This window comes from Opisthocomus hoazin, chromosome 7, assembly GCF_030867145.1.
Source record: "Opisthocomus hoazin isolate bOpiHoa1 chromosome 7, bOpiHoa1.hap1, whole genome shotgun sequence".
Lineage (NCBI taxonomy): Eukaryota > Metazoa > Chordata > Aves > Opisthocomiformes > Opisthocomidae > Opisthocomus > Opisthocomus hoazin.
Window position 1 is genome coordinate 32,072,877 of NC_134420.1, and position 15,331 is coordinate 32,088,207.

General features: G+C 41.5%; 1 protein-coding gene across 5 annotated transcripts in view; it reads right to left on the reverse strand.

The window, feature by feature from the left end:
• SPTBN5 (spectrin beta, non-erythrocytic 5) overlaps positions 1-15,331 on the reverse strand; it is a 102,932-nt gene that overhangs the window by 70,100 nt on the left and 17,501 nt on the right. For all 5 annotated transcript variants that reach the window (XM_075425323.1, XM_075425324.1, XM_075425320.1 and 2 more), the window contains exons 12-27: positions 14,512-14,718; positions 13,170-13,349; positions 12,289-12,441; positions 11,627-11,757; positions 10,282-10,533; positions 9,321-9,608; positions 8,429-8,675; positions 7,435-7,574; positions 6,348-6,447; positions 5,481-5,651; positions 5,224-5,388; positions 4,219-4,445; positions 3,459-3,645; positions 2,160-2,360; positions 889-1,005; positions 127-290 (exon numbers count right to left, since the gene is read on the reverse strand). In XM_075425323.1, coding sequence (XP_075281438.1) covers positions 127-290; positions 889-1,005; positions 2,160-2,360; positions 3,459-3,645; positions 4,219-4,445; positions 5,224-5,388; positions 5,481-5,651; positions 6,348-6,447; positions 7,435-7,574; positions 8,429-8,675; positions 9,321-9,608; positions 10,282-10,533; positions 11,627-11,757; positions 12,289-12,441; positions 13,170-13,349; positions 14,512-14,718 — 2,930 coding nt within the window. The remainder of the gene's footprint in view (positions 1-126; positions 291-888; positions 1,006-2,159; positions 2,361-3,458; positions 3,646-4,218; positions 4,446-5,223; positions 5,389-5,480; positions 5,652-6,347; positions 6,448-7,434; positions 7,575-8,428; positions 8,676-9,320; positions 9,609-10,281; positions 10,534-11,626; positions 11,758-12,288; positions 12,442-13,169; positions 13,350-14,511; positions 14,719-15,331) is intronic.

A 15,331-nucleotide genomic window follows, 5' to 3' on the forward strand; every position in this document is an offset into this window, starting at 1 on the left:
AAAGAATCAAATTTCCCAAATACAGCTGAAAACAGAGGAGATAATGGATCTAAATTACAGTGAGGTAACTGACTTCAGTGGACTTTGAATCAAACCCAGGATCCAAGGGGTAGTTTTAGTTTATACCTTGCTGCTGCTAGTTCCTGCAGCTCCTGGAGTCTTGAATGAACTTGTTCCTTTGGTGCATCAACCTCAACGTACTGGATGGAGCCCACAAGAGAAAGAGTTTGGGCACTTTCATTCAGTTCTTTCATCAAATTTTGGTAAATGGCAATCTCATGCTCCAGTGCCTGGCAGAGAAAAGAGTGGATTAGGAGCCAGTTGTCCAAGACACCTGGCTGGAACTTTCGCACCAGCCTATGGTGTAGTCATCGAAACATTAAAAGAGGAGAAAACTTTGGAAGCTTGTGACATTTCCAAGATTTGATCAATTTTAGATAATTTTCTAGCAACATTTTTTTGAAACAAGTGTACATAAATTCAAATAAATTATGTTAATAAAGACAATTAGAAATTTCTGATGCATTATTAGGCAGAGAAAACTATTCCTGGAATAACACTCTATCTGTATCTTTGATTTAGGAAAAAAAGGAAGCTTCTGCATTTATCTGTTGAGACTGAAAAGAAGATATCAGATCATAGTCAGTTTTGTCCTCAGAAAAATAAAATGGCAATATTCATGATTCTCCTTTTTCCCCCCAAACTACATTTTTTCCAACTGTATTAATAAGCTGCATTGATCTCTTCTCTCGGACAATTCACATGTTCATCGATGCAAAATATCTTGTAGATGACTGGACACTTAAGTACCAATGAGACAAGAGAATTTTATAACCGTAGACAAACCAGAAGATGAGGCCAGCATACAGAATTTAAGCAGAGCAGTACCTTATGCTTCTTGAGGAGTTTCAGTGTTCCATCTTCATCCTTACCATAGTCCTTGCTTGTCACAAGTGGATGTTTTTCTGCTATCCAAGCCTCCAGGTCTGAAGTATTCATTAAAAACTATCAGTTAAAGAGAAAGCAAATTAGTTTTTACCTCAACTTTCAAAATACGTCATTTTTTTGACCTAATAAATTCTAAATGGAGGGTGCACTGTAAGATTTACTGTGATGTTTTATTAAATAACAAATAAAGAACATTTAATCCCAAGAACTACTATTCCACACTGTTCTGTCAAATCATACAAAGGCGAAAGAGGCTACAGATGGAAGACTTCAGTGCAGGATAACTAAGGTCTTCTCCAGGCATCAAAGCTCTAGCAGTAAGTTTCATGTTGTCTCACTTTTCTCTCTTCACATCACTATTCTTTCTTGATTCTTCCTGTACCTTCTTCGCTAAGGGTAGGGGCTAACTGTGTAATGTCAGTGTGATAGTTCTCCTTCCTGAGAAGTTCAAATCACCTATAAGAATCAGGCTTCATAAAGCCTATAATATGGACAGCTGTTTTAGTAGATGGAGGAAATAACAGCCAGATGATCACATTCCCCAGGGAACATACTTCAGGTGGGCCTGTGAACTGTGTGCGAATGCTGTTTATGTCTACAAAACTGTATGTTTTATCTGAATAACTGCACTCCTACATGACCCACTGATGACAGAAAATTTGTATTATTGAGATAAATATTTGCATGTAATTTTTTTTTTAAACAGGCTAAACATCAAGGTCCAGTATTGAACACAACAGGGCCAAAAGTCCTAACTCACTCTGAGAGTGAAAGAGTGTTATCAGTTTCTCCGTATTGTTTTATTGCCTGGAACAGGTAAAGATTGGATGGCACAAGAGATCCCTTCTTTTCAGATTTCCTTGTCAATTCTCCAGTAAGAAGGGTCAGTTCAGGATCCGTTGCATTGCTTAAGTCAAAGCCTGAGGCTGTACGAAAATGCTGAGAAAGAAGCTACTACTAGAAGAAATGTGTATTCTACACACAGCCATAAGGGATGGGTACAGAGTCCAAGGACACAGTCTTAGAGCAGCAGGTCTGGACTGGGTGCTGCAGCTGTGCAACCCAGCCCTCCATTGTTCTCATGAGTGTGGCCTCAAGCAACTGAAGTGAATGCCAGTCCCATCAAAGCTGTTTTGTTATTCACTTTAAAACTTTGGTCCTCTTGTTTGTCTGAACAAACTACTGCATAAGCACTTTGCTGTAATTTGTACCTCCTGGAAGCCGACTGAGTGCTGTAGCTGCTTCATTCTTTCCTCACAGGCCTTCTCCAAGCCCTGCCAGGCAGTTACAAGCTCCTGACATTTCTCACTTATTTTCTGAGCTGCTGGGTGTTGGCCTACAACCATTGTCTTTCCTTTATCTAGGACCCGCTGGGCTTGCTGTTTGTGGGCATTCACTTCTGCCTGCAGTTCCTGGGAATGAGATTAAAAAAAAAAATAGGAAGAAAGGAAGGGCATGTGAGGAGAAAGAATTCTCTGTGCTCCTAGTCCTAAGCAAAACTGGCAGCTGGTGACAGTGAGCAGAGCATGGCCAGTGGACACAAAGACTGTCTGTTTCTACAACAGCTACAGCCTCAGCCACTGGTCTCAGCCCTGCTTGTATAATGCTCTGCTCTTGGTGCTGCCATCAAGGGAGGAGATAAGAGTCTGTAAGGTGGCAGAAGACATCCCTTAACTTCCCTACACCCTCAGCATTACTCACCGCAGTCCTCGGCCTGGTGCTCTAGCCTGATCCTACCCCTTCTCCTTAACACGCAGCTGGCCCGTCCCAGAAGGGGGAATTGTCAACAGTACCACGAAAATCGTTAGACCTCTGCTCCTTAAAGCCCCCGCACTGGTCTTACAACCTTTCTCAGGGAACTTGCAACCAAGATACGGAAAAAGCCAGGGTTACCTGTGGTCCACGGCCCCTCTGAGGTGCCTCTCTGTCTGTAAGGAACTGCTACAAAGAAACAAACTCTCCAGAAATCAGTGTTAACCTGTCTTCATAAATATGTTGACTGTGGCTTGTTCAAACCATTTTACAAGCAGTACAGAACTAAAATAAACATTAAATGGCTGTTATATGCTCTCCTAGAAAATCTAGCATGCACAAACCTCAAGACTGCATGTATAATGAAGCAGTAAGCATAGAACTAAAATAGGACAAGCATAAAGCAAAAAACCTCATTTTTTCTACTTAGTGTGAGGTACACTAGCTTTTTATCCACTTCTAATGGGAAGACCTACAAAATTTCTCAGAATAAGTATGACAAATTTTGCAGTTCCCACAGGAATTTCATGTTTGCTCTGAAAATCATCACCACATTGCTGACCTGTCTCAACCCACTGGAACTATTTTAGCTGGGTTAGTGCTGGAATCAGGGAACGTACTTACTGAAAGCGGAGCAATACATTTTGCTTGCAACAGCCTTCCTGAAGGTGAAGGACAACTGTGCAGGTGCTGGTTTGCAGGCTGAGGTGAAATGCAATGTGCCAACATGCTATAACACGCCTGATTAAAGGAGTTACCTTGTGTTTTTGCAACAGGCTTTGAGCCACATCCAAGGACTTCCCACAGTTGGTGGAACGGGCAATAGGCAATCGCTCATTAATCCAGTTCAGTTCCATGTCACGATAATGGTAGAACTCATAGAGATCTACTGCAGCTTCCAGCAACTTCCGCCTCTCATCAAGAGGTGCTTGCAAAGACTCAAACCTAGGGGTCATCCATTAAATATATGTTAAAACAAAGCTTTATCCTGATTCTGCCAAGGGAATTCGGCTATGATACCACTGTGAGGATTACAAAACATTGGACACTTCTTTGCAATTAAATTTCAGTGGTTAGTGCTGGCTGCACAAACAAGAAATTCTGCTCCACAAGGCTACTTTTGGCAAGGAGACTTACACAATAACACTAAACGTAAGCAGAGGAAAAGTGATTTAAACTTTTGAGGTCCTAGGCTTGTCCTGTGATGTTTTAAGGAGCTAGTCACTATTGAACATTGGATCACTGCACCTCTTAGAAAGTAGTGGATAACCTGTGGATAAGCAAAGGACTAGAGGAGGAGTGCAGCAGGCAAGGACCAAGGTCCAGTAATAAAGGTTGAGGCGAGTCAACAGGCAGCTGTGCAGGTGCAGGTCAAAGCACAGTTGTGGTACAACTGGGATAAGAAATTCTTCCGGAATACAAGTTAAACCTAATCAACTGAAAGACATTTTCTATAACATGTAACATTTATTGTTCTATGTCACACGGGGTGGAGACAAAAAGGGAGTGACACCTCACCTTTTAAGATATTTCTGTGTTTCATCCAGAATCCTCTGGGAGTCAAAGTGATTGGTGGCCATTTTCCTTGCATGAGATACAATAGAGTTCATTTTCTCAGCCAGCTCATGTGTCTCATTTTCCAGCTGTCTGTGCTGCTTGAGTAGATCACGGCTGGAACGCAAATCGCGGCCTGTCTCAGATTCCTGAAGAACTTTCTCAATTTTCTCTATCTTCTTTTTAGCATCCTGCCAGGAAAAGATTACGGCATACTCATACCGACCTTTCAACATAATTTTCTTTCACTCAGCCCCTCCCACAACAGCTTCCTGGACATAATTTTTAAATCCATACATCCTTTCTTGGTAACATTATGGCCAGGTGTCTCTAAGAGGCATCTTCTGTGAATATTTTGGTTTGCACACTATTTTGGAGTACTCTTCTCTCTGAGACACTAAAGCACATCACTAAAAACAGTCTCTTTGAACTATCTTCAGTGACATAATACAAAACAGTCAAACAGTCTTCAAAGGCTTCAGATGGTAGCTACAACACAACAGCAGTTCCATGACATACTGGTATTGAAATAGCTTCACAGTACATTTTTCTTCTTGTACAATTTTTCTGGATGACAATGTACTTAATACAGTGCCATGCCTCCAACCCCCAAACTGACTCCAAGCAAGCCATTATGTTTGCACAGCACTGACGCATGCAGAGTTTTCATTGTTTTCTCAGTACAGGATGGCCACAGAGATGCAGTGCTGAGCCTAGTTCAGCTTTTGCTGGCACCGTTATTCTGCTCTTAGCTTTGGAGAGAATTTGGTGAGCATTATATTGGGTTTTCTCTCCTGAGACTGTAGACAAAATGGACATCTCAAAATACACTTTCATCTGAGTGATATTCTGGTTTTTGGTGTTTTTTTTTTTTTTTTTTTTTGTTTTTTTTTTTTTTTTGTGAGGAGTACACAACAGAGGAACCAGGCTCCTAGGCCATTCACCCCTCTGTTCCCACCACCTCCTGACCTGTAGCAGTTCCATGAGCTGTTCTTGCTGCCCAGCTTGTCTCAGCTTGTCACCTCGCTCTATCATCTTGCCATACAATTCCTTCCACTTCTTTTGAAGCTCTGACATCTTCTCCTGGATAGAAACTGCAGCATAATGGTTGTCTTGAATCAGTTGATTTCCCTTCTGGAGAAACACAGGACATCATTTTTCTGAGCAGATCAGCATCTATGAAGTTTGGGACAAGATGGAAGACTTAGCTCCAAAACTGCCTTCACCTTAATCAGTGTTGCAAAGTGCTCCTCGTTAGCCATCATTTCCTTCTCAGCAGCCTCATGCCACTTCAGTTTGCGTAGAACATTTGTTGGATCACGATAGGATTCATCTGATGCAATCTTATACTTCTCTTCCATCCATATCAAAAGCTCAGCAGCATCACGATTAAACTCCTTACAGAAACAAACACGAGTAAATTGATTATCTCCTGATCCTGTGAGGATTTGCAGTGCATCCTTGCTATTAGGATCAAGCCCTGACTTTTTTTCGTAACAGTTAGGAAATGTGATATATTTTCACATAAAAGTTGTTCTACATAATCAATACTCTTAATTGGAGAGGTATAATCATGAACCATTCACGAGTTTTTAAGCCCTCAGAGTAATATCTCTTAGTCCCTTTTTTACCACGTATACTAATCTGTTGCCTTTAATTGTCAATGAAGGTTTATATTTTTGATAGACCATTTTAACCATAAGTGGTCCAGTCCCCCAGTACAACTTTGTATCTCAGCACTGGAAGCCAAATTTGTTGCCAAAAGTACAGTTCATGTAAGTATCTGTGCCAAATTATTATGGCCCAGAACAATAATAAGTAATGAGCAGAATAAACATCCCGTAGACAAAGCATTATGTTGATATTTTTCATTCGCTATCTCTATTTTTATTTTGGTATTTTGCTATGGTTATGGCTTTTGAAGATTTACCACCAGTGCACCACCTGCTCCCTGGAGAGTGTCTCTGTCTCAGTCAAAGAGAAGGTGAGCTGCAGTAGGAATGCTCAGCAGTTTGAGATTTGTCCCATATTGAGACAAAGGGTAAAATTACTTCACACACGCCTGACCAAATCTGCAGTATCAGTCCTTTTACCTGCAGCAGTAGGGAATCCAACAACCTCTGTTTTCTCTTGGCATTGCTTTGTATCAGCCGCTCCCACCTTCGCCTGAGAGTGACGATTCTCTCTTCAATACTACCAAGAAAAACAGAAGTCCAATGCAGTACTAGTCATATTAGTTCCCCTTGGTTGTACTGTAGTCATGACTATGATGCAAACGGAATCTAGTTCAACAGCTCTTTTGCCAGAAGGAAAGGATATACGGCCCTGTCCCACGACCATGCTGGGTTCATCTGGACAGCAGCTATTGCTTGACAGCTGCTCTGGATTTTCCTTTTGTACCGCTGTGTTACATTAGTGAACTGCAGCCATGTATTTTTGACCAGAACACCCAGACCTTTCTCTTTCCCAAATATTCCACCCTAACTGAAAATTTTCTCTGTGATGTAAGTGCAATGAGGCTCTGGAATGGCCTTCTAATGGTAGTAGTGCTCGCAAGAAATCAAATTTTAAGAGCAGTTTTATAAATTTGTGGAGGGAATTTTCAAGACATTAGCACTTGTGACCACAAGAACATGACCTTTTTGACCCACGAGTTCTATTTTGACCCCATATTTCTAGTTCTTGTTTATGCAGAGGTCCCTTTACTAGATCGTAGTGGCTCTAGCACAGTGAAGGAATTACAGATGACAGTCCAGCTTCAATCTAAACATGAAGGAGCTGCTCCTGATGAGTTATGTCCTTGCAAAGTCTTCTGTAAATTTTTAACAGCAAACATTAATTCTAATATGTGATACCGATAAAGGAAGGAAAATTTGTTTTATGTAGGCATTTAATGAGTTTACATTAAAGAATTTTTATCACTATATGTAATTTATGATACAAGACAAATCATTCTATCATTCTGTCAAATGCCACTTTTAATCTAAATCATTTCACCTATTTGTCCTAAGGGCACAGGAAGTCTATTTTTAAAAAAATAATCCCTTTTTACCCATTAATCCAGCAGGTCACAAGTTAAACATCAACTAAATCTTGTCTCAGATAAAGTTTTTCATCTCACCCTAATCACACTGCATCATTTATTAAAGCTAAATAAAAAAGAAAATAATTTGGACTCACACGTGAGAGGCAAAGTGCCTGCTCTCTGTCAGGTTCACCCCATTTTCATTAAGTGCTTCAACTCGCCTCTTCAGCACCATCAGCAGTTGTTCAAATTCCTGATGTTGCTTCAGCAGGCTTCGAACAGCATCTACATGGTCCTGCATTTAAGAAAAAAAATTTGATCAAGCTTTTTCTTGGTCATATGTTGTTTCTCTAGCAATGAAAAAAATTTTGGACCTTATATTCCCCCTTCTCTTTCAGACATACTGTACATTTTGCATATGCCTAAGGATGTTCAGGGCTACCAACAAGCAGCTGGTGTTTAGGTTTGTACCATATCTGGTTCCTCCGGTTTATGTTTCCATTGTGGTTTCATTTTCACCTTTTAAGAAAATCTGCATTCTGAATTTATGCCAGCACTCTGGCACATCTAGGGATGTGCAATACGAAAGGCCATAACTAGGTAAACTTTATTCCACTTAGTTGACCCAAAAATATCAAAGTTTCAGTTACAGCTGAAAACATGAAAGATGGTAAGGTACCACAACCTTCTCCTTCAGTGATCTGGTGAATATTGCCTGCATTTGTTTTTTCCCTTTCTTTGTTTTAATGTTCTTAAAATACTCAATGAAAAGAAAAAGTTTCTTTTTAAAAAGTCAGGTTTTTACTTCACCAAAAAATATTAATTACGTTCAAGCCAAACCCTTTTTTTTAAATGGTTAGCCAGCACACAGATGAGACAATTGTATATAAACTATCTGACATGTACAAACACAGCAACAAATCACAACTCTAGCTGGTTTGAATGTTTTTTTTCTTGAGACAATGAACTTCATTCTCATTAAGATGACTAAGAACATAAGAACATTAATAAGAACCTGAAAGTCTAGTTTCCAAGTATTAAAACGCTATGACCATAAGAATGAGGAAGCTGATCTAATTAAGAAAATTGTTGTAACTCCCTGGATGGGGAGATGAAGTAGGAGAAAACAAAGTCAGCTGCTGTACATACCCCAAGGTCGTCTCCCCGGAGAAAGGCCTCATGTCCAGAGAGGGCTGCATTGATACGGTCTCCCTCTCTATTGAACTTCTGCAATTCCAGGCCATCCTGCAGCTTTTTCCGTCTCTGTTCCCAAATTTTCTCCAGTTCTTTGTTCTCCTTGGCAAGCCTCTCCATGGACTGGTGGACATCTACGGTCCTGCTGTTACTGGGTTGTTCGTGGACTACTTTGCGCCCTAGCTCTTCCAGCTGCACAAATCTTCCCAGAGTCAAAAAGAAAAGTGAGACCTCACTGCATGAGGGAATATGAATTCTCTTCCATCACAGCTCTTTGCTCTCTTGGCAGTGCCTAGACATTAAGCTTCCCTCCCTCCCTTTCACTCTTTTGCTGCTAGCCATGGTTGTGCACTACAAAGTGCAGCTGTTTGTTTGCTCACGGATACATGCTGGAGGCAGTAGATGAGATTTCCCCATTTGGACTGAAAGCCCATATAAGCAGGCTTTCTCATTAAAATGGAGAGGAGGGCCAACTCAGTATCCGGAACTTCGTAACACTGCAGAAGGAGAACTGAAGATGGTGGCAACTGGAAGCATAAGGCCTGAGAAGAGAAGGACTGGGAGAACAGAAATAAAGTGCACTATCTGAGAGTGTCAGGAGAGCTTGTGGAATACTACTCCAAATATACAGCTTCTCTTTCCCCCTCTGTCAGCCATCAGGATTAGTATGCAAAAGCTAACTAGATTTTGTGTTCCACAGTCTCCTTTTGACACTAAGTTTCAAGAACATTTGAATAAACTCTCGGCATCGCTTTCATACACAATTTATGTACATAATAGCGTGTTTCATCTTCACAGTACTGCGTCATATCACCCCACTCAGCCCACCCTGACAGAATCTCTTTACCTTTCTTTCTGAGACTTGATTTCTTTCAGCAGGTCCTGATGTTCCTTCAGCAATTGCTCTGCAGAAGCCACATCCACACCCATTTCTTCACTGCTCAGTTTCTCCTGAATGCCTTCTGCCCACAGCAGGAGCCTGCGGCTGTCTTGCAGGAAGGACTGCTGATTTTGGGCCCGCTGCAGAATGTCCTGCTTCTTTTGGGTCTCCAGCTTGAACTTTGCAAGAAGCCTCTCCATGTTCTCCACCTGCTCAGTGATGGCCCTGCTCTCTGCAGGATTGGTGTCCTTAATCCTACATGAGGAAATAAAATACATTCAGTTGGATGAACAGTTCAGGCATTTAGAGCATGAACCAATACTCTTCGAAAGGAATGGATTTGTATATTTACACTTTCATTAAAAAGAAAGTCAGTTAAGGCAAAAAAGGCTCTGCACTAGCAAGAAATGATGTGAATATGGTATACTGCAGAAAGTGTATCTCTGTGAAAGACTCTGGTTACACTGTTGTGGTTCAGTGATTCACTCCCATTATGAATGTACAGAAAACTTGAAGTAAAAAGCTTTAAATTCACATTTCAAATTCAAACTCCTGTGCACAACTCTCTGCTATCTTTCTTCCTTCATCCTTGCTTCCTCCGATTACCCTCTTTTAGGACCTAAATGATACTTCCACATTTTGAACCAGGTAAGTCCTATTAGTAGACATAATTTTTTAAAGTCACAAACAATCCCGTGGTGTTTATCCTCCTACAACAGTGAAGTCTGGAAGCAAACACTTCATCAATCACCCAGCCATACTCAAGAGAGATGATCTCACTCCAGCAGGCAAGTCATTTCTTCAGGTTGCTAGAAAGAGAAACTTCAAGAGAAACTTTACAAGCTGCACATTCTCTTTATAGCCATAATTTACAACATGATCTTGAAAAACTAGCAAAGAATATGGAAACAAAGAGCAGGCTCCTTACGATTTTGCAACACTCCTCAAGTATTCAATTTTCCTCTCTATCACCAGGACTTCTCTCTCAACTGTAGAGAGTTTGCGCTTGTCTGACTCCAGCCCAGCAGACGAGTTCCCTGGTTCCAGATGCCTGAGTTGGACCATCTTGTCTTGTAGTAGTACTCCTATGCTCTGACAGTCTTGAAGAAATGTCCTCACATCAGCCACTCCAATCAACTCGGAGCCCTTCTCCTCCTTCAGAGTTTCCATGCGTTCCCACCTTGGAGAGAGATAACCCAATTAGCTGCATCCAGCCTCAGCCACTACCCCAAAACTTGCCTTCACCTAGAGAGCAGATTCTCTTTGTAGCCTTCATTATACATGAGCTATATCCTTTTTCTATTCAGAGAAAGTCTTGTATAAAGATTTCATCAGGACTTAAGTTCCAGCTGGGTGGCATGGTGCCAGAAGTACGTACACAACAGGTACTAAAGATACTTGGTGAAGTCAGAGTTTGATGTTCCTTTCAGTATTTGTGAAGGGCACTCTCACCCTGCTGTTGAAGCAACCAAATCAGCTGCTGCAGTGCAATACAGACAGACTAGCTCTGAATCCATCGCTGTCACCTGTGGGTGGATTCCATTGTGCTTTAACACACACACACACACACACACACAAATTGCTGCAGTTTAACTATCTCGGTGCCAGGGGCCTAGAAGGACCCCCAAGTCCTGGAGGCATGACACTGGGCTCAGGGGCAGCCTACAGCCCATGCGGCTGAGGGCTGCCCGCCTCTCGCTGGTGACAGCAGGCGCAGGCTGCCAGGCAGCTCTGAGGATTAGAACTCACCTCTGGCTCTGGCTACCATCCTCGGCCTGCCCTGCTTGCCTCCATGTGGCACTGGCTCCTCTCTCCATGCCAGTTCCCCATCCCAAAGGGAGCAGTTGGCCCTTGCTGTGCCCCCACAGCCTGGCCCAGGCCCAGGCCTCACACCAAAATTTGGCTTCCTGGCCAGGCTGCAGCCCTGCCTTGTCACCACAGACTAGTCGGGCTGTGGGGACTACGGGCTGCCCCCCTCGCCTGCCCTGCTCCCTGGCAGAGCTCCCTGGCTCCCAGACAGATCCCAGCTGCGAGGCCCAGCCGGGCCCCAGGGAGCAGCCTCTGCCTCTCTGCCTCAGTCCCTGTCTGGTGGCAACAGCCACACCTGAATACAGCAAATGTCAGCCACCAGCAAAAACCTCCCCTCAGGCCAATTCTGGAGTTAAAAGTCTCTCAGACGGATATTCTCTCGGTGTAGTCTAGATCGGCATGAAAGGTCAGCTCTCCAATTGCCCCCATGAGACAATCCTTTGCTTTGTCAGTAGCACCTTTACCTGCTGTTGATCTCTTCCAGCCAAATCTGGATCTCAGAATATTTGCTGGGACTGATCTTTCCATATTTAACAGCTAAGTTTTCAATATCTCCCAGCTGGCCTTTGCCTGCAGCTAGTTCCATTAAAAAGCTCTGAAATAGGAAAGATACAAGAATGCTTAAGGTTTTTCCATTTCTACGGACACAAATCTCAATAATCCGTCATATCCACTCACCTCCCACTCTCACAGTTGGCTTCTCCATCGACCTGTCTGCTGACACCATAGGCACCTGCACGTGTAGTTCCCCTATAGCCCTCCTGACCTCCCCTGCTGTGCACCCTGTGCACGTATGTCCCACTCCACTGGGATGCAAGTGCACTGTAGGATTCTTTCATTATCTGACATTCTTCTTCAAGTGGCATAAGATAAACAACAAAAAGAGTCCTTTTGTACCATGATACTTGTACAGGACACCACATCCACAGGAGAAGTTAAAGGGACATAATTACACCAGGTTCGATAAGCTTGGCATAGTTTATATGAAAGAAATATCTGATCTATGCATGACTCCGTAAGTTGAACTGAATGAAAAAGCTCCCAGAACTTCATTTTTCAACTGTATCTATTCTCTCAAATCAATCTGATTTAAAAGGCATCATGTGTGAGCAGAGAAAAAGGGTACCTGATATTTCTGCTGCATGACCTCCACATTGTCTGCTTGAGGCTGAAGAGTCCGGAAAATGTTCTCTTTAACTTTCATCCATGACTGAAATTCTTCGCAAGAGCTACAGAAGCGATAATATCCAATCATCTCCTCCAGAGCCTTTTTTCTGCCCTGTAAAACAGATGAAGAATTAATTATTGTTGTAATAACTCCTTGCCGTTTGAAGAAAAAAAGATCCATGCATTTCAACTACAATACACAAGTGGTAGCTTAGCAGTTTTGCCAGACACTGCTGGAAGAGAATAGAACAAATTATCTTATGATCACAGTACTTCTTCCCAGAGCAACGGTGGTTTAAAAGCATAAGAGAAGCAGGGGACTCAGGAGAGTGCTCAGCCCCTGACAGGCAGCAAGGCCGCTGTGCTGCTTGATGCTCCTGACTGAAGATTTACCTCAGTGATTTCAGGAATATGTAAAAGTCCCATAAAACATGTTTTTGTCAGGCTTTAGGGCAGGATTGTGGCAGGTGGAGGGGAAAAGTAATAAATGGAGAATGCAGATGACAGTTGTTTATTTTTTCTGGTATCAGGTAAGACAGCCCAAAGATTTAGGAGCTGCAGCAAGCAAAGATTGGGGAAAAAATAAAAGATTACACAAAAGAATACACTCTTCATAAAGCAAAGAGACTCAAAGGTAAATGGGAAGTTTGCCAATATAAAATGTGTTTTGATACAAAACTTCAGTGATAATCTCGAACCCTGAAGTCCCACAGGACTCCACAGAATTAAGGCACATTATTGAACTGAAAAGCAGAAGCCAGCGCAGCACGTAACCTCACTTTACATTGCTTTGGACTTGGCTATTTTCGTAAACTGCAAGCACTGAAGGGGATACTATACCTCAGCCATGCTCTGCAGATTTTCATAAAGTGAATCTATTTCATCTTGGGTCTTCCAGATATTCTCTGGGAGAAAATGAACATCTGGACTGGAGGCTGTTTCAGATGTTGCCCAGGTTCGACTGAATAGTGGCTTAGTTGTCTTTTGATTTAAGTCACTTGGGGCTTCTGTCTTCACCATCTGTTAAGGAACATTTAACAGAATCAATGGGTGAATATTTCCGATTGGATTAAAATTTCACATGGAAGGAAAATTTGGACTTGCTAGTTCAAATCACAGCATCCTGATCCTTTAAACAAAACATTTCCAGTATTTGTTTGAATCCATTTCCTTTGTTTTGTTCTGAAAGAATGAACCCAGTAAGTGAAAAACATTTTAGTTTTGTTTAAAGAAGTTTTGTTTAGCTCATTTTAAAATATATTGATTCAGTAAAAATTCTAATTTTCTGCCTACATCAAGGTTGTGGGGTTTTTTTTAATTTTTAAAATTGCCAGCAAACCAAGGAGTTGACTAGGCTAAAAGTTCTATTTGTGGTGATGTTTTAGTACCTGAACATTTCCAGTTGCAAAGCCTGTGGGTGCCCTAGTGAATAAACGCTTTTATTTGCACATCGATACCATCTTGTCACATGCTTTTTCATGTTCAACAACAAAGAAATACAATTTTTGTTCTAGTAGAAATTTATGTCAGAATGATGAGGTAAAGGAAAGACCCAAAGTGGTGCTCATAGCTCTCAAACTGGTTTGGCTAAACATTGAGTGATCATAGACATCTGAAAGCTATGAAATATATCATTCATCTCCCCTGAATTCTGTTGTCAAATGAGCTGATCTCAAGTCCATAGTTCACTTTCTAGTCTGTGAAAGAGGGGCATCTGCAGAGGCTGACTTCATCCATGTGCCTTAAACTTCCATCCTGGGATGGTATGAATTGCTCCTGGAGCTGTGGGATGGTTCACCACTACACTAGGGTGCAGAAAGAATTTGTAAAGAAGTTTAGATTAAATGTCTGCTTTTTAAAGCTGATTGAAATTAATAACATTATAAGAATAAAGAGCGAGAAGGTATTTGTCAGGACAGGCAGAGGGAACTAATACAGATGAGCATATTTCTAGCATTTCACAGAACACTAACTAGATGGGCTACGAGTGGCCAATGAACTTCTCTGACATCTAAAAATTTGCCTCAATTCTAATTAAAATTTTCTTCTGAATTAAAAAAAATGATCTTGTTTAGGTAATTTGGAATATTATATTCTGGCAAAATAAAAATATTTTGCATAACTAAAAAACATTTCATTTACATTCTTCACCAAAGTGTGACACAACCACTCATCTACTTACTGCAGCTGGAGCTTGCTCTGCTGCAATGTCAGCCTGCTCTTTCAGGCGTCTCATCTCAGAGGAGTAGGCTGAAATCTCCTTCTCCAGGCGCAAGTGACGATGCAACAGCGCTTCGGCACTTGATTCATCTTTTCCGTAGTCCTTGCTGACCAGAAGGGGCTGCCTTTCTCGCAACCATGAATTTGCTTCATCAATGTCAGCGAAGTACTGAGGGAACACAGGAAAGAAAACATTTGGTTTCATTCTGAAAGTATCATAACAAGCTCCTTCTTCTTCTTTTGAAAATAAGGTAGAAATGACATTAGGTCTGTAGCTACAAGGTTACTTCCAGGTGTTGTGAAAGCTATGAATAAGGTAGCTGTAAATCCATGATGTATTTCATTATCACATGAAGAACAGATAATTCACAGAATCACAGTGAGTAAAGAGATTCAAGGATTGCCTATATAACTCTTTAAAAACTCTGAACTAACTAAAACTTTTTGGTGCTTAATAGCAGTGTTAAAGGGAACCCACCATGTATGACGTTGGTAGGCACCACATAATTCCAACAGATATTTACTAAGGGTTCTAAGGAATAGTCCAACAATGAACTCAGTCTACAACAAAAGCTTTCTTCTTTTTTTCCACAATTTGCAGTAAACCCATAGTAGTGAAGAAAAAGGGAAGAACTAAAACACCATAACGATGTTAAACTTACTAGACAGAGAGGAGAATTTGGACTTTGTCCAGAAGAAAGCTGTTTTGTTCAAATGTCTCATGGAACAACAGACTGAGAAAAAAAAACACCTTAGGCAAGGGAGAATAAGAATACCTGAGA